The sequence below is a fragment of the Schistocerca cancellata genome, chromosome 5 (assembly GCF_023864275.1).
Source record: "Schistocerca cancellata isolate TAMUIC-IGC-003103 chromosome 5, iqSchCanc2.1, whole genome shotgun sequence".
NCBI lineage: Eukaryota > Metazoa > Arthropoda > Insecta > Orthoptera > Acrididae > Schistocerca > Schistocerca cancellata.
This window is the reverse complement of record NC_064630.1, coordinates 491,672,138-491,692,321: the sequence shown is the minus strand read 5'-3', so window position 1 is coordinate 491,692,321 and position 20,184 is coordinate 491,672,138. Positions and strand designations below refer to the sequence as shown.

The 20,184-nt window shown below is 44.9% G+C and overlaps 1 protein-coding gene across 1 annotated transcript in view; it reads left to right on the top strand.

Annotated features, from left to right (window-relative positions):
• The window catches only part of LOC126188621 (venom carboxylesterase-6-like), a 113,551-nt gene that overhangs the window by 26,001 nt on the left and 67,366 nt on the right, over window positions 1-20,184 (top strand). Inside the window, exons 2-3 of the mRNA XM_049930223.1 lie at window positions 5,643-5,780; window positions 12,300-12,471. Of these exons, the coding sequence (XP_049786180.1) occupies window positions 5,643-5,780; window positions 12,300-12,471 (310 nt within the window). The remainder of the gene's footprint in view (window positions 1-5,642; window positions 5,781-12,299; window positions 12,472-20,184) is intronic.

Here is a 20,184-nt window from a genome sequence, read left to right as displayed (position 1 = left end):
CTCATCTTGGTGCTATTCGAACCATGAACGTAAACGGCGAGCTGTGATACATGGCATTGTCCTGCTGGTAGATGCCATCGTGTCGAGGAAAACAAATGACATGTAGGGGTGGATATGGTCCCCAACGATGCCGTATTCCTGGACTTCAGGAAGGCATTTGATACGGTTCCGCACTTACGTTTAATGAAAAAAATACGAGCTTACGGAATATCGGACCAGGTTTGTGATTGGATTCAGGATTTCCTAGAAGAAAGAACACAACATGTCATTCTTAACGGTTCAAAATCTGCAGATGTAGAGGTAATTTCGGGAGTACCGCAAGGAAGCGTGATAGGACCTTTATTGTTTACAATATACATAAATGACTTAGTTGACAACATCGGTAGCTCCGTGAGGCTATTTGCAGATGACACGGTTGTCTACAAGAAAGTAGCAACATCAGAAGACTCGTACGTACTCCAGGAAGACCTGCAGAGGATTAATGCATGGTGCGACAGCTGGCAGCTTTCCCTAAACGTAGATAAATGTAATATAATGCGCATACATAGGGGCAGAAATCCATTCCAGTACGATTATGCCATAGGTGGTAAATCATTGGAAGCGGTAACGACCGTAAAATACTTAGGAGTTACTATCCGGAGCGATCTGAAGTGGAATGATCACATAAAACAAATAGTGGGAAAAGCAGGCGCCAGGTTGAGATTCATAGGAAGAATTCTAAGAAAATGTGACTCATCGACGAAAGAAGTAGCTTACAAAACGCTTGTTCGTCCGATTCTTGAGTATTGCTCATCAGTATGGGACCCTTACCAGGTTGGATTAATAGAAGAGATAGACATGATCCAGCGAAAAGCAGCGCGATTCGTCATGGGGACATTTAGTCAGCGCGAGAGCGTTACGGAGATGCTGAACAAGCTCCAGTGGCGGACACTTCAAGAAAGGCGTTACGCAATACGGAGAGGTTTATTATCGAAATTACGAGAGAGCACATTCCGGGAAGAGATGGGCAACATATTACTACCGCCCACATATATCTCGCGTAATGATCACAACGAAAAGATCCGAGAAATTAGAGCAAATACGGAGACTTACAAGCAGTCGTTCTTCCCACGCACAATTCGTGAATGGAACAGGGAAGGGGGGATCAGATAGTGGTACAATAAGTACCCTCCGCCACACACCGTAAGGTGGCTCGCGGAGTATAGATGTAGATGTAGAACGATAGATATGTATACTCTTTCATCCATTATGTCTTCCAGACTGAAGAGATCACTCAAGTAATGCCCCAAAAACATTCCCCAAACCGTAACACTCCCTCCTCTGGCCAGGAACCTTGCTTTAAGATGTTTCATGCCGTACACGCCAACGGCCATATGTCCGATGGCGCATAAAACGCGATTCATCTGAAAAGGCCACCTGTCCGTACTCAGTGGACTTTCAACTAGTTGCGGTATTGGCGTGGAAGTTCCAGCAGTCAGCATGGGGGCATGGACTAGGACTGTTGATATTTTTAAAAATATCAGGAATCCGGTATATCTTTATTCAGAAGTATATTATTATCGGCTCTCAATACATGGAAAAAAAGATCGAGATATATCGAGGTAGGCCTACCTGCCTATAAAATATCGGCCGCACATTGTAAATACATGAGCAGTTTTAGAGCTATATGTTTAAGTATTGACTTATCAGATATTCTGTAAATCGAGAAGCTAGCAGCCTGCCAATCCCCCTTAGAGCACGAACTGAAAAGAAAACGATGCACGTTCATGCTAGGAGATAAACACTTTAACAATGGTAACTGCATGTAAGTCACACAATAAAAGGTGTCTGATTGGTCCGTCGTTCGGTTTCGTCACATATCGGATTTGTCCGGAACAATCACGTCGACATCACCGTTTCTTTCTTTCTTTCTTTTCTTTTTATTTTCATTTCTGCCAATAACCTAGCCGTCAAAATTGCGTGGTGAAGCTAAACGTTGAGGTTCCTATTGGTAGCGCCGAGCGACGATTACGTCAGCATTTCCCCTCATACGTCTTCGCCCACCGCAAAGATAAATTTTATCATGTAGAATTTTGTTTATCACTTACAGCAATAGTGTCTGAAGCATAACAACGCGACGAAATAGCATAATTCTTAAAAAAATGTTTTTTAATGCAACTCGTGTGCTATTTCTTCACATCGGAAATGTTATTCCATTCACACCGCCACCTCCCGGTGCTATCGGACTGCTTTTTTTTGTGCCACATATACATGCTTCACACAGTCAAATATTGGACTTGATGAAAGCTCAAAAATTAGTAAGATTCCTTCACACAGTGAAAATAAAGTTGTTCTATTACAATATCAAAAGAACAACTTCAAATATTTACCGAAGAGTGTGAAAAAAATATAATAAAAGTATCGGCACTCGATACTGTCATTCTGATATCGATATATCGGAGTAAAGATACCAGCGGTATATAGCGATACTCTGGTAATTTAGAGATATCGCAGTTTTATCAACAGCCCTAGTATTAACACGGCATCTGCTGCGGAGACATACGCAACAACGTTCGCTGAACGGTCGTTAAGACACTGATAGCCCCTTGGCTCATCTGGATGTACGTCTATTTGCCCGTACACATCTCCACATCCGTCACTCACCACCGTCATGTATGACCTGTGGTGCACCACAGTTGTCTCCGAGTCGGTTTTGGACAGCCTCATTTTGCCTTGCACGGTATCTTTAGCCACGCGAACAGCTTAGAAACTGTCATTTCGGAAATGCTTCCATCCTTAGCCCGAAAGCCAATGACCGCGCTCTTTTTGACGTCAGATAAATCACAAAGATTCCGCAATAAGACTACTGCACTGTTTCCTGCCTGTACCGACACGCTTTGAGTACCCTTCACTGCTATGTTACCAGCTGCTGTCTGTGCGTGGTTATTGCACGTTGACGTATAACATACAGTGGTCACATAAATGTGACTGGGCCGTGTGAGACAGCTGATACGAGGGGAAAATGAAAATTTATCGGTTTGGCATGAAGCTGGCTGGGTTGAGACCAATCTGTTTTCAGTATGTTGGTAAATATTCAACGGTACGTCATGTTAACATTATCTGCGGCTACTCCTGTTTAGGTAACTTTTTAAGATCGCCATTTCGAGTTTCGTTCGAATGGATAAAATCGAATACAAATAAGGATTTGTGATACATTACTTGTCACCTATGGAAATTGATCAAAAATTGAAGGTTTCTAGAGTGTCTGCTCCTTCTGTTTCAACATTTTCGACACAGCCGGTCGAATTCAAACGTGTGAGTAATCGTCTTGAATGTAGTCCTTAATAAAAACGTTCCAAAATAATAGCTAGAGATGAATGTTTCCAGATAATGAAAAATACAGTGCGGAAGAATGACAGTTGGCGTTCACGAAATAGCTGACTCTATAGGCATAATACAATAGTTAACCTCCGAAGAAGGAATTTCTGCAAGATGGATCTGCATTTGTCAAATACTGACAGAAAGGAAATACGAAAGCAATTTTTCAAAATGATTTTAATTTTATGCATCAGTTTATAGCTGTAGCCGAAACGCGAATCCACCATTTCACACCAGGGACGAGAACAGCTAGAAGGCCTTGGGTAGAAGGCAATGGCGACGTCGAAAATATTATGGCCATTCAGTTTTTGGACTGCGAAATGGTCTCTTACAGTCAAATAAAGGGAAAATGTTATTTAACAATTGTCTGGAATTGATCACCGAGATACATGCTCTAACATTCTGCGTGGTGTCTGTCTGTTCTATATCGTGTCTCCCTACCACTTTCACGCAACGACGCTCTGAGTGTGTTTTTTAGGGAATTGACTAGTTTGAACCTGGGACCTGTTGCTGATAAGGAGACGCCAGACCACACATGACATGTAGAGTTCAGAAGAGTTCAGTGAGACTAGCGATGATATAACCAAATACTTGATGATTTCATCATCAGCTCCATTGCACTCCCTGTAAAAGAATCTTAATACTAACTAAATTTAGTGGAAGGGGTTCAAGGCTTTCCTATTTCTAGTTAGCTGGTGAAATAACGTCGAAAATGCAGTTAAGTTTACCATTGGAAATTTTATTCTACTCACAAAACATTGTTTATAAGTTGCACTATTGATAAAAGGAAATGTTTTAATACGGGATGGTAAAAACCAACTGCGTTCAACAAAACTGTCAACGAATATTCCCTGAATGGGTTTCCAAGTTCTACAATGGATCGAAGGATGACCTATGCCATATCACATCTATAATCTAGGTTTAAATTAAGTTTCACAAAAGAGAAAACTATCAAAATGGTCTACAGTGACCCTCAATTATCTTTAATTACTTATCTAACTTGTCGTAAATTACAGTGGCTGATGTGGCTTCTCAATAACTATATAACAGAAAAATCATCGCGTTTCAGATTTTTACTTCAAGTGGCAAATGTGAACACCATGAGCTTTAATTGACGATCGACACTAGTATTACGCAAAAAGGGGGTGTAACAGATGAGACTTCTGCAGTTCTGAGTGAAGCTTTATGCGCTGTTATGCGGCATCGTGTGCGTTCATTACCTTGTCGGTGTTCGTCAGGGGGCGGCGGACAGCACAGCTCCGCTCACCTTGCCGTCTCGGAAGCAACTCCTGCCTAACTTCTCCTTACTACAATTTACCGAAGTTGGTTAAAAAAAAACTATCTGGCTGTGTTTTCATCTGACCAATCAGGGTCTCAATGTTAACCTTAAGCTTCGCCTACAAAAATTCTGTCTATCCAATGAGAAACTTTATACTTTTCGTGGTGGGGCAATGTTTTTAAAGTTTGCAACATAACAGAGACGCGAAAAAGTCTCACGCTAAAACTTGCGACTGGGGTGGTCCTAGCGGTTAGCTGGCGACGTGGGTGTCTGTCCCTTATCGTAGGGCCTTCCAGCTTAACACGGTTCTGCTCTCGGCTTCTGTTCTCGTTTCTCCCCTCGGAACTGCGTCTGTCTCACGGTGGAAAGGTATGACATGCATTTAGGCATTCTTGTGTTAGTCTGTGGTATTCCATTTGCTCACTCGTTACTCGTATTACTTTGGTTAATTTAATGTCACGATTTATTCGGAGCTATGTGACATACTACTGGATTTGCTTATCATGTCAGGGTTTTCATGGTAGGTGTTGGATTTGCCTGACACCTTACAATGCTCCTACCATGTGCCACCTGCGAATACGGTGAGACGGTGCGTTAACGAGCATCTCTTTTAGTGGATATTTGTATTCTGAAGATTATATAAGTATGGTATTCCAATATGTCATGACCGAACTTAAGACCTTCGGCTTTCCACGCATATTACGTCTTCCAACTTAAGGCCAGAGAGACAGAGTGCACTAGAAAATTAGACGTTTTATCTATGTTCCGTTTTTGTACTATGTCATCCGCTAGTGGCGAAAAGTAGTGGCGAATATGCATATTACGTTCTTTTTCGTAGGCCCTGAAATTGTCAAAAATATTTGTGTGTTTCTCTACAGTGATCCTTTGTAAGTAAGGTATTCGCAAAGGCCTACTTGGATCAAATAACTGTCAAAGATTGCACGAAGGCCTCCAGCAAATAGGAAAATGTGTACCTCTTACTTACCGCATGCAATTTTTCTTACAGGTTCCGCGGAAACCAGATCAGTGGGAGGGCGTTCTGCAAGCGACGCAAGAGGGCAACCGCTGCCCTCAGTTGTCTTACCCGGAGCGCAAGTACGAAGGCGATGAGGACTGCCTGTACGTGAACGTCTACGCTCCACTGGTAAGATCTTGCGGATGTGGCGCAAACCATCGTCCCGATGCATTCTTTAACAAAAAGAACTCTAACAAAGCACATATTTGAGATTCTATGCATTAAGCAAAACAGTTGTTTAAAGTGTTTATTCTAAAAGTTTAACTTATAACTCGGATGCCACCTTCTTGGTTGCTTTAATGGCATGCATGGCTCCTGTGGTCATATAAGACAGTACATAGGGTAAGATTCAATTGTCATTTTGAGTAACATGGAAGTTGGTTTCTGGATTCACCTTCTCTTTTTTTACCATATACATTCCAGGTTAGGTAATGGGAAGAGCCGATCTCCCACATCTCCTTGCTTAGCTCCCACCCCTTTATCTGCTGGTTGGGGTCTTCAACGCCCATCACGCACTTTGGATATCTCCGTGTTCTTGTCTGCGAGGCTCTCTATTGATTGACCTCTTCCACCAAGCGGGTCTTGTTTGCCTCAGCACTGGGGAACCTACATTTTTGTCTGCCTCCATGTCAACCTTTCGGTCGGTACTGTTCGGCTAGTTCGGCGCTTTGAATGGTTCGCTCTTCCTGATACACACTCGAATGACCATTTTCCATGTGTCCTTCGATTATAGCCACAACTGCCACCTATGCACCCAAGACGCTGGAAGTTTTCACAAGCTGATTGGACACTTTTCTCCTCTCTAGCAACATTTGATGACCGTCAATTTCCTAGCATCGACGATCAGGTCACTCATGTTACGGAAGTTATTCTTACAGCTCCGGAACTTTCAGTACCTTGTACCTTCCCTTTGCCCCGGCACCCCTTCGTTTCTTGGTGGAACGAGTGCCGTGACGCAATACGCGAGCGGAGACGTGCTCTTTTCGTTTTCCGCCATCATCAAATGGCTCTGAGCACTATGCGACTTAACTTCTAAGGTCATCAGTCGCCTAGAACTTATAACTAATTAAACCTAACTAACCTAAGGACATTACACACATCCATGCCCGAGGCAGGATTCGAACCGGCGACCGTAGCGGTCGCTCGGTTCCAGACTGTAGCGCCTAGAACCGCACGGCCACTACGGCCGCCCCGCCATCATCCTACGTGGCCAACAGTATCTGCTATAGGCAGTTAAGTGCGCGATGCCATAGCATCATACACGATAGCAAGAAAGCAAGCTGGGATTTCTTTACCAACTCCTTTAATACCTTAATTCCCCCATCAGTTGCTTGAAGTCTTATCCAGTTTTTCCCCGACCACTGGGCTAACTGTCGCGCAGGATATCTTGGACACAGTCGCAATCTCTAACTCATTTGGGTCGACACTTTGGTGAGATTTCGAGCTTTTTTCCTCTCAAAATCGCGAAAGCAATAATGCCATTTTTTGTTTCTGTGCGGGAACTCAGACATGCACTCCTCTCTTCTGCTTCAGGACTGGATGGTACCCACGTCCAAATGTAGTTGCATCTATCATATCCTAGTCTGTGCTACCTCCTTCGACTTTATAATCGACTTTAGGTCGACAGTACCTTTCCCAGAAGATGGCGGGTAGCTATCGTCACTCCTGTTCCGAAACCTGGAAAGGACATATATCTCCCCTCCAGCTATCGCCCAATCTCTATCACGAGTAATGTTTGTAAGGTTTTAGAGCGTGTTAGGCTGGTGGCTGGAGTCACAAAACATTTTAACAACTGCCCATTGCGGTTTCCGAAAGCATCGTTCCGCAGTTGACTATCTTGTTGCTCTCTCCACTTATCATGAACAATTTTCTCAGGAAACGCCAAACGGCAGCTATAATTTTTGATATGGAGAGAGTATAAGATACTTGTTGGAGGACAGGCATCCTCTGCACACTGTTCTCTTGGGGTTTCAAGGTCGGCTACCCCCTTTTCATCCGTGAATTTGACAGAGCGCACATTTAAGGTGTGGATGAACTTTACTCAATCTTGTACTTTCTCCCAGGGAAACGGGGTGCCCCAGGGCTCCTTGCTGAATGTTGTACTCCAGAATGAGATTTTCACTCTGCAGGGGAGTGTGCATTGATATGAAAATTTCTGGCAGATTAAAATCGAGACTCGAACTCAGGACCTTTCCGTTTCGCGGGCACGTGCTCTACCAACTGAGCTACCCAAGCACGACTCACGTCCCGTCCTCACAGCTTCAATTCGTCTTCTACCTTCCAAACTCCACAGAAGCTCTTCTGCGAATATTCGTGCTTGGATAGCTCAGTTTGTAGAGCACTTGCCCGCAAAAGGCAAAGGTCCCAAGTTCGAGCCTCGATCCGACACAGTTTTAATCTGCCAGGAAGTTTCAAGTTGCAACGTGCGGGGTGTTTATTGTAAAATTATCGATATATTGAAAAATATCTATTGGTAGTCTTAGTCGACCTTGAGTTGCTATCTGACTTAAGTTGGCTCTGTTTAAACGCGCGGTTATGCCCCCAGTATAATTTGCATCGAAATTATCATGACACTCTAATTATTTAACAAAAATATGGTGATTGCTAGCTACGAAATCAATAATGCGGTGATTAGCATATGATACCAAGTAAAGATTTATTCAGAACAGGATGAGCAATGTTTCTAGCATAACATGACAATACAATACACTCGCTAACCTAACTGGCCTATCATTGGCACAATGTATCCTCTTTTCCTAACTACTTACGTGAACACTGAACCCGCTAGTGACTCTATTGCAGTTCTGCCTGAACGGACACAGACTCAGAGAGTGCCAGTCAAAGAGCTAGCGGAATACGAACTCATTTAGAATTACAGTGCCCTACTTTGGCTGATGGTTGCTAATATCACCGTAAATCTCCGTGATGATTACGACGGTCGGCCTAGCTAACGTCGTGATGCCGACTTTCCCGCGAGCGAGCTTGGCTTTAATCTCCAACGTGGACATGGTTTGCGCTCGTAAACTCCTGTACGTAAGTGTTAAATTGCGGAGTCCGTCACTAGTCAATACTCAAGCTACTTGCACATATGCCAGGAGTAGTTGGTCGACTGAAGTGCGTGGCAGCAAAGGTACACTTCAGATTGCATATGAACACCACAAGTTAGTACAAATCTGTTTCTCTCCTCAGAGGAACAGATAATGCTACGTGTGTGGAGTCGTATGCTCTAAACTATTCAGACTTGGAGAGTAACCACTGGACTCAATGCCGGTAACTTCTCCAACCTACTCCTCTCGAAGCTGGGCAGCCAGACACCGTGACTGCTCTCCTCCACAGCCGACCCCAGAGTCCTCCTTAAGAGTTCTTGCAAACCTGGCCATTCTTCGCTGCATGGATCCGTGCGCTGTGCTAGCCAATCACGACACGGGCTTCCAAGTATCCGTGTGCGTTTGTACCAAACCACGACACAGAATTCTCCCGCGGTTACTGTTGCCGCCAAACTTTTAACACGTATCTCTGCGCAAATCCCGCCACAGTCTTCCGCAAATTTTCCACTGTGGCGCGAAATCGTCTTTCTCTCTTTAGCATATAGCTCCTTCCTTCCTTCTTCTTGTTATGGCCCAGCCTCTCCGAACGTCTTTGGTGGTCTGATGTGCCAGCCGACAAAGGGGTCCGGCCGCGGTCATCCTGTTGGTTTGACATGACGTAAACACCTTCCTTAGGGGTTCCGGCCGTGTTCCAGCCTCTGAGCTCATCTCGTTAGTCTTACATGGCACACACAACTTCCTTTTCTGTGTCCATTCTCCTACCGGTGGGCCAATTATCAATATTATCAATATTAGGTGTATTAGCACTGATTTAGCATCATGTAAGGCGCAAAATCTACTACCTTACAAAGTGTTGGACTGTTTGCCATCGCCATAAATCCAAATATGGATTGTCTCCTTCCCGATGTCTCGGGCTCCCTCTCTGTCGACGATTTTGTTGCCTACTACAGCTCTCAACAGACCAGCCTTCTTGAACGACGTCTGCAAGAATGTCTCGATCGCCTCCACTCATGGAGCATCAAAACCGGCTTCCGATTTTCTCCCAGTAAGACCGTCTGTGTAAAGTTTCGGCGTCGTGCTCCTTCCCTACATCTGAGCCCTGTTGACCTTTCGTTAGCGGACGTCGCCAAATTCTTGTGACTTAAGTTTGACAGAAAACTGCGCTTGTCTTCGCACGTTTCATATCTTTCGGCTCGATGTCTGCGATCTCTCAACACCCTCCGTTTTCTGAGTGGTACCTCCTGGGGATGGGACCGAGTGGTCCTCCTCGGCCTATATCGCGCCTTAGTGCCCTCGAAATTGGACTATGGAAGCATAGTTTACTCCTCTGTACGGCCGTCTATTCTTCGGCGTCTAGATTCTGTCCACCACCGTGGATTGCGTTTAGCATCTGGAGATTTTTACACTAGCCCCGTGGAGAGCCTATATGCTGAAACTGCTGAACCTCCGCTGTCCAATCGGCGAGCTGCCCATCTGAGTCGTTACGCTAGTCGTGTATTCCATGCCTGCTCATACGACCCATGACCTTTCTTCGAGGCCTCCTTGGATTTAGGATATGCAAGTAGCCCTTCCTTTCTACCACCACCGGGAGTCCGCTTCCGTCAACTGCTACATTTACTGTCTCTCTGGCATTCCTCTGGATCCCAGGGCAGGTTTGGTATACCCGGGAACGAGGCAGCCAATATAGCGGGAAAGGCTGCTGTCCCTATTCCTTGGCCCGTTGTTTTCATGGTTCCTTTTGCCGATCTACAGAGCATTTTATGTCGTCATGTTGCTCTTTTACGGCACACACATTCGTCTGCAGCTCGGGATAATAAATTGCGGGAAATAAAACCTCTCCCCTGTGCTTGGACCTCTTCCTCCCGGCCTCGTCGGGAGCAGGTAATTTTAACTAGACTCCGGACTGGGCAATCTCTTTGTAGCAATCGACACCTTTTGGGTGGCGATCCTGCCCCGCTTTGTCCCCACTGCTCTCAACCGTGGACGGTGAGACACCTTCACTTGAGAGTCCCTATTTTAATCCGCTACGCGCCCTTTTACAGCTGTCGCCTGATATATCTTCCCTTTTAGGAGATGACGCACGCTCAGCCGATCGCGTCCTTGAATTTATTAGTGTTAGTGAGATGACATCGGTCGTTGGAAGTTCCTCTTCAATAGCACTTTCCTAAGATTTCCTTCCGTTTTTAATTTCCCTCTTCCTCGAGTTTCGCTCTCATTGCTGCTGAATTAAATTCCCGTTTTAACCCCTTCACTAAGCCACAGCATGGCACTTAAGACCATAGCTGTTTTGCGCCCTAAATCCATAAGCAAAAGAAATCCAATATTTCAGATGAGAGTACTGCGACTTACAACAAACTTTACACATAATATCAAACCCTTGTGAAACGTTTTCTCGCTGACAACCTTCCAAAATAATGAAAGGAAAAAGTTTGTATACTAAATTTTCGCTGTCCATACACGAAAACGGCCGCTTGAAGCATGACCTTTTATTACTGCTTTAATATCAACTCTACTCGTGATAAACTTTGCAGACCGTATACACGTATACCACTGAATATAGCATCCAAATTATCGCTGTGCGCGCGCAGTTAAGTACCTGCGTGAAAATGAAACTACAGGGCGAAATTTTTAAAGAGGCAAGTGAAATGTATACAAATGCGTGGAAAATGCATTAAATACGTGTGATAAAGAATGACAACGGGAATTTGAGACTGCAAATTTCCAGAAAGGACTAAAGCGTACACGAGAGCTTCGTATATGAAATTAGATACTTTCATTATTTTATAGTTAAAAATGATACTGATTTCGGTTTAAACCAGTAAATCTAGCCTAAGAGATAAAAGGATAAAGATTCGCACAGACTGATTATGACGCCCAAATGAGGAGAAGCAGGAAGGTACGTGTGATTGGGTCGAGGATTGGCTAGCAAGGGATCGCCCCGGTGGTGCCAGTGCGTTCTCGCTAGTCTGCCCTATCCCCTACCCCACGTGATTGTTCACAGCTCTCTAATTGGCTGCTAGAGAACACTCTGCTAAGCGTGGCTAGTCAGGGACGCAATGGCAAAGTTTTACTTCGTCAGCAATACTCCCTGTGAATTATTCACGTGGACTGAGCGCGAGTATTTGGTGATACCCAGTTACATACGGCGCGCACTAGCCCGTGTTCAGCCACAACCTTAGCGAAACACATTTCTGCTGCATCGGGACGAGAAAGTGGAAAAACATAATTTTAATTACATATAGCCGCCCGGAGTGGCAGAGCGGTTCTAGGCGCTACAGTCTTGAACCGCGCGACCGCTACGGTCGCAGGTTCGTATCCTGCCTCGGTCATGGATGTGTGTGATGTCCTTAGGTTAGTTAGGTTTAAGTAGTTCTAAGTTCTAGGGGACTGATGACCTCAGAAGTTAAGTCCCATAGTGCTCAGAGCCATTTGAACCATTTGAATTACATATAAACTTTTCCCATCAGTCTGGTAATCCACCCTGCACCGAGCAAAGTTTATTAGAGCGAGAGTATTTATTCTGATGAAACGTTGAAGTGAAGAGACAAAGATTGTGCGAACATAGTGGCTAATAAAATTTCTGCTTGGTCTTTACTTTCAGGTTAACAAAAACGACGGTGCAGACACGTGGCGAGTAAAGAGGGACGTGATCGTGGTGATCCATGGCGGCGGGTTCCAATTCGGCAGCGGAGACATCGCCAACTTCTGTCCCGACCACATGATGGACCACGAGCTCGTCCTCGTCACCTTCAACTATCGACTGGGCCCTCTAGGTGAGCCGTTTATGCTGATCTGTCGTCTGTTTGTAGCTGAATTAATACTGTTGGAGTGCTATGTACTCTGCAGGCTACTGATCTCTGGTAATCCTTGGGTATCTGAGAGAATGGTTCTGCATCAGTCAGTTGCTGGAAACAATGTAGTAACTGTGCTACACATATACGCTGCACTCGACACACACTTCTTGACTTACGTGGAACTGGCGAAAGATCGTAGTGTCGGTCGGCAGCGCTGCTGCCAACTTTGAATTGCCGAGCGCAGGCGGATACAGGCGCAACAATAGTCTTCCATACAGCTGCGACCACACTGAGACTTCGCCGTAGAGACTTCCACAAAATTACAGTACGCGATTGGCTGAGACAGGCGCGCAAAGTACCTACTTCCGGAGACTCTGCTAAATTACAAGGGCTATTGGAATGAGACCTCAAACCAACTTTACTGTTCTCCTATCGGAGCTAAAGAAAGGCGACCATGCACCTGTTTAAAAGATTCAGACCAGCTTCCTCATTCTACCTTCCAAAGCACCTTTAAAATGTTCCCCAAACATTTCGGCATGCAAACATATTTGCACTCCTTTTAACCGTCAGCACTCCCACAAGTTCCCATTGGTTCATACTCACTAGTCCGTACTCACTAGTCCGTACTCACTAGTCCGTACTCACTAGTCCGTACTCACTAGTCCGTACTCACTAGTCCGTACTCACTAGTCTGTACTCACTAGTCCGTACTCACTAGTCCGTACTCACTAGTCTGTACTCACTAGTCTGTACTCACTAGTCTGTACTCACTAGTCTGTACTCACTAGTCTGTACTCACTAGTCTGTACTCACTAGTCTGTACTCACTAGTCTGTACTCACTAGTCTGTACTCACTAGTCTGTACTCACTAGTCTGTACTCACTAGTCTGTACTCACTAGTCTGTACTCACTAGTCTGTACTCACTAGTCTGTACTCACTAGTCTGTACTCACTAGTCTGTACTCACTAGTCTGTACTCACTAGTCTGTACTCACTAGTCTGTACTCACTAGTCTGTACTCACTAGTCTGTACTCACTAGTCTGTACTCACTAGTCTGTACTCACTAGTCTGTACTCACTAGTCTGTACTCACTAGTCTGTACTCACTAGTCTGTACTCACTAGTCTGTACTCACTAGTCTGTACTCACTAGTCTGTACTCACTAGTCTGTACTCACTAGTCTGTACTCACTAGTCTGTACTCACTAGTCTGTACTCACTAGTCTGTACTCACTAGTCTGTACTCACTAGTCTGTACTCACTAGTCTGTACTCACTAGTCTGTACTCACTAGTCTGTACTCACTAGTCTGTACTCACTAGTCTGTACTCACTAGTCTGTACTCACTAGTCTGTACTCACTAGTCTGTACTCACTAGTCTGTACTCACTAGTCTGTACTCACTAGTCTGTACTCACTAGTCTGTACTCACTAGTCTGTACTCACTAGTCTGTACTCACTAGTCTGTACTCACTAGTCTGTACTCACTAGTCTGTACTCACTAGTCTGTACTCACTAGTCTGTACTCACTAGTCTGTACTCACTAGTCTGTACTCACTAGTCTGTACTCACTAGTCTGTACTCACTAGTCTGTACTCACTAGTCTGTACTCACTAGTCTGTACTCACTAGTCTGTACTCACTAGTCTGTACTCACTAGTCTGTACTCACTAGTCTGTACTCACTAGTCTGTACTCACTAGTCTGTACTCACTAGTCTGTACTCACTAGTCTGTACTCACTAGTCTGTACTCACTAGTCTGTACTCACTAGTCTGTACTCACTAGTCTGTACTCACTAGTCTGTACTCACTAGTCTGTACTCACTAGTCTGTACTCACTAGTCTGTACTCACTAGTCTGTACTCACTAGTCTGTACTCACTAGTCTGTACTCACTAGTCTGTACTCACTAGTCTGTACTCACTAGTCTGTACTCACTAGTCTGTACTCACTAGTCTGTACTCACTAGTCTGTACTCACTAGTCTGTACTCACTAGTCTGTACTCACTAGTCTGTACTCACTAGTCTGTACTCACTAGTCTGTACTCACTAGTCTGTACTCACTAGTCTGTACTCACTAGTCTGTACTCACTAGTCTGTACTCACTAGTCTGTACTCACTAGTCTGTACTCACTAGTCTGTACTCACTAGTCTGTACTCACTAGTCTGTACTCACTAGTCTGTACTCACTAGTCTGTACTCACTAGTCTGTACTCACTAGTCTGTACTCACTAGTCTGTACTCACTAGTCTGTACTCACTAGTCTGTACTCACTAGTCTGTACTCACTAGTCTGTACTCACTAGTCTGTACTCACTAGTCTGTACTCACTAGTCTGTACTCACTAGTCTGTACTCACTAGTCTGTACTCACTAGTCTGTACTCACTAGTCTGTACTCACTAGTCTGTACTCACTAGTCTGTACTCACTAGTCTGTACTCACTAGTCTGTACTCACTAGTCTGTACTCACTAGTCTGTACTCACTAGTCTGTACTCACTAGTCTGTACTCACTAGTCTGTACTCACTAGTCTGTACTCACTAGTCTGTACTCACTAGTCTGTACTCACTAGTCTGTACTCACTAGTCTGTACTCACTAGTCTGTACTCACTAGTCTGTACTCACTAGTCTGTACTCACTAGTCTGTACTCACTAGTCTGTACTCACTAGTCTGTACTCACTAGTCTGTACTCACTAGTCTGTACTCACTAGTCTGTACTCACTAGTCTGTACTCACTAGTCTGTACTCACTAGTCTGTACTCACTAGTCTGTACTCACTAGTCTGTACTCACTAGTCTGTACTCACTAGTCTGTACTCACTAGTCTGTACTCACTAGTCTGTACTCACTAGTCTGTACTCACTAGTCTGTACTCACTAGTCTGTACTCACTAGTCTGTACTCACTAGTCTGTACTCACTAGTCCGTACTCACTAGTCCGTACTCACTAGTCCATTTTCGCTCATTCAGCCAAACTCATTGTCATTATCGCTTTGTGTGTCTCTGTCTCCTGCCTCGTATCCAGTTTCCTTCGTTCTGTCCTACTACTGCTATCTCCTCTCATTGTCAGTCGCCCTTTGCTCTCCCTCCCTGCTGCTATCTCATTCATTCCTTATCATCCACTTCCGCTTTCTACTTCTTTTGTTCCTCTCCCACTGGCACTCTCTCTTTCACTCTTTCCCTAGAATTGTTCTGCCACTGTCAATTATGTTCCACTGTCATTTCCCCCCCCCCCCCCCCCCGTCTCTCTCTCTCTCTCTCTCTCTCTCTCTCTCTCTCTCTCTCTCTCTCTCTCTCTCTCTCTCGCTACCAGTTTTGCTTTTCTATACTACAACCACTGTTTATGGTTCTTACAGTATTTATTACATTCCAATTTCTTTCCCACTGCCGCTGTGACCTCTCAGCATAAGAAAGCACGAGTGTGTTCGCGTGCCAAAATTTGTGGAAAGACAGAATGAGGCAGCTGGTACTACACTTTCCAGACAATCTTTCAAACAGGAGCATGTTCGCGTTTCTTGTGCTCCAAGATCATTTTTCCGCTGGTTCGCTTCTTCTCCCTGCCACAGTAAGACATATCACTCTTATGAAAAAAAAAGGCATGGCTCAGTAAAATTCTGATAGTTTAAAATGCTTGTTAGTGCTTGAGTACAACAACGTGGGGTTTCCAGAACACTTCTGATCATAACGGAGACACTTCGCAGCATATTTCTCCGTGTACGGCACTTCATAATCTGTTTTCGGCTCACACCGGATTTTACGTGCACAAGTAGGGTAACTTATAACATCTGTGTCTCGGAGACTGATAAAGACACCAAATTTTCGAGGCTGTTAGAGGTCGGGACCTTAGGACTATATCTTTAAAAAATCTGCCATTTGCTGAGCATTATCATCTCAGAATCCGCGGCTCGGTTTTGGTCCCAAAAACTAAATTTTGAGGTGTTTCTCGACAACGGAAGAAAATTGTTCAAAATGGTGGAATTTGAGCTATTTGCTGTATTTAGCCATTTAGATATCCGCTGCTGACGGCGAAAAAATGGTGACAAACTTTCTCCGAATTTTCGAAGGAACTGTACATGAATTAAGTGGTGCCTCGATAAGCCCGTTAAGATACACCGTAGACCACAGCTAACGGAAAAAGAACCAACCGATTTGCTCCATTTATCTAAGTTGGAGGAAATGTGTAATAGTCAAACGTTGACCCAGTAATGTAGGATAGTTACAAACACTTCAATCTACCTTGATCACGGCAGTCACGCGGTTGGACGACCACGGCCTATCTGTTTTTCACCAGATCTCTTGTTGAGACGTCTCCGAACCGCACTTGAGAAGTAATGTGGTTCACCATCATGCTGAAGCCACATTTCATGATGGGCATTCAGTGCTAGCTCATCCAGTCTACCCTATTACATACCGAGACAAAGAACTCTGAAACGTTTCTCTGTGTCTTAGAAGTGGACATGTTAACATTTGACTTGAAGCGTCGCAACAAGGATTCCTATAAAAAAAGGAAATGCCCTGTGGCTAGGGCCTCCCAGTGGGTAGACCGTTCGCCTCGTGCAAGTCTTTAGAGTTGACGCCACTTCGGCGACTTGGGTGTCGATGGGGATGAAATAAGGAGAACACAACACCCAGACCCTGAGCGGAGAAAATCTCCGACCCGGGCCGTTAGGTAAGACACTCCGTCGCGCTGACCATTCAGCTACCAGAGGCGCACTATTTCTATTAAAGATATTATGTGATCACTCGCCTGCAGAAGTCCCAGAAGTTGGTAAGGGGAATTTCAGAACACGCTGTATTAGGTAAGAAATAATACATAGTCCGGAATACGAGGTCCACGGTTTCAATACTACGGTACCCACGTGACCTTAAATCGACTCTGTCCATGACAGTCACAGTAATACTGCATAAGAGAAATGGCTTAGTAACTGAGCGCTCTAATACCATCACCACCAATCAGTGCTGAAAGACTACGGTTAGTTTCCTTATTAGGTGGTAGGTGATGAATGACAACCTCCGCAGCCGAAAAGTAAGTGCCACCGTCTTCGGTGCAGAAGGATCCGGTTTCGGTCAAGGGTAGCTCATCTGATTTTTGCTGACTTAGGGAGTTCTGGAACGGGGTTCACACTGCCTCGTGAGGTTAGATGAGGAGCTGCTTGAATACAGAAGCAGCGTCACCATCATGCTTCGTCTGTTTTCAACGACAGATGTAGGGATTGGTGACGTGTTGATCAAATGCACCACCACCATCGTAGATCGCTGCTCGTGCTGCGGAACAGGCCTAAGGCCTAATCGGTGGTGGTGGTGGTGGTGGTGGTGGTGGTGGTGGTGGTGGTTTCTTCTATCTATACCTCACTCTGCTCATTCGTAGCACGGTAGCTTTGCTATCTTATGGTCTTTGGAGCTATCTTCCAGGCATATTTAGCCAACGTTACATTTCAGTAGTCAGCAAACTGAAATTTATTGTGAGCGGAACAAGTTTATGCCTGCAACACACTTTAACCTTCAAGCTAATCACAAATGAGGCTCAGGAACTATTTTTGATAGCAGTGAGAAAGTATAACATGACTTGTTTGATAGAGGATCCAAAACCAAATAGAGTACGCAGGAGGGGATAGTCACGAAGTTTGTTACATCTACGGAAACAGTTTCGTAAGTGATCTGTGAGTGACTGATTTTATTGTTACAAATATTTATTGTAACAGTCTCCGTTTCAAATATTCACACTCGATTACTAGTTTCTATCATAAGCAATACTCTTCTTCAGATTTAAAAGTAAAACCTCAAGAAATGACATCATCCAGTCACATCAATGTGACCATCTGTTAAAAGCGAGAATAAACATCGTTTTGCAAAATGGACCGCTTCGGGACGTGTAGGGAAAGTCAGTGAGGTTACAGGAAGTACAGACAGGGATGTGGAGACATGGCGTTTCCAGTACCAAGACCAGCTGCACTACGTTCTTCGGTTGACGATCCGTAGCGCGAACAGCCGGATCGAGGTGTTCCCATGCATTCACGATTGGGTATAAATACGGGGAGTTTGGTGGCCAGGTGGACTGGTGGCCTGGTGCTCTTCGAATCACTCACGTACATTGCGAGCTGTGACACGTTGCATTAATTTCATCAGAAAACACGCAATATGTGTACCGAGGAAGAACGTACAATACGTAGGGATGGGCGCGGTTCCTGAGGATAGATGCGTGCTTGTGTTGATCCACTGTGGCTTCCGAACGAAGAGATCACCCAGGGAGTGCCAAGTCAACATTCTCCAGACCGTACCGCTCCCTCGGTTGTTTCAGGGAGATTGCTTTCGGACATTTCACTCTGTACGCTCTAATGGCCATTTGTCCGATGGAACACAAAACGTAATTCATCTGTAAAGACTACCTGTGTCCACTCAATCGACGTCCGGCTGCGGTATTGGTGCGCAAATTCCAGCCTTCGTCGCCTATGAAAAGCAGTCAACGTGGGTGCATGAACCAGGCATCCACGGAGGGGCCCACATGCAGCAACATTCGCTGAACGGTCGTTGAGGAGACACTCTCGGTAGCCCCATGGTTCATCTGAGAGTTTAGTTGCTCGAAATTTGCACATCTATGCCACCGTCGTTCACCCCTGTCGTATACGGTCCGTGGTGCGCCACAGTTGTATACCGTCCGTGGTGCGCCACAGTTGCTTCGGCTGAAGTTTTGGAGAGCGCCATTTTGCCGTGCACGATATACTTTAACCACAGCAACGCACATACAGTTTACAAATTTCGCAGTTTCGGCTTCCACCGGCCCGAAAGACAATGATCAAGCCCTTTAGGTGTCAGATAAATCGCTTCGTTTCCGCATTACGACGACGAGTGCGGTATTTTCCGCATCACCCCCCCCCTCCCACCCCACACAGGTTTTATATACGTTCCACTGCTACCGCTGTCACCTGCCGTTTGTGAGTGGTAACAGCACGTTGACGTCGAACATATATGGTGGTTACAACAATGTGACTGGACTGGGTATTTCTTTATATATAATTACGCATTAGTCTCTTGTTTCATTTTCAGATCTGAACATTAGTATTGCTTATAACAGAAACTAGTAATCTGATGTGAATATTTGCAACTGAGATTGTAATAATAAATATTTTTAAAAAATCCTTGCAGTGTGAGGCGCCTTGCCAGGGTTCGCGCGGTTGCTCCGTCGGAGGTTAGTCCTCCCTCGTGTGTGTGTGTGTGTGTGTGTGTGTGTGTGTGTGTTGTTCTTAGCGTAAGTTATGGTTCAAACTGCTCTGAGCACTATGGAACTTGACATCGGAGGTCATCAGTCCCCTATAACTTAGAACTACTTAAACCTAACTAACCTGAGGACATCAACACATCCATGCCCGAGGCAGGATTCTAACCTGCGACCGTAGCAGTCACGCGGTTCCGAACTGAAGCGCCTAGAACCGCTCGTCCACCGCGGCCGGCTTAGCGTAAGTTAGTTTAAGTAGTGTATAAGCCTAGGGACCGATGACCTTAACAATTTGGTCCGATAGGAACTTAACACCACCAAAAACAGTTGCAGAATCTCTGACAATATGTCATACGTTGATCCGTATTTTATCGAAGGCACGTTGAGTGGACGCAAATACCTAACGCTTTTGGATCAGGAACTATCGGTACTACTGCAGCGTGGTCCCGTGAACGTTCGACAACGTATGTGGTTTCTCCATGTCAG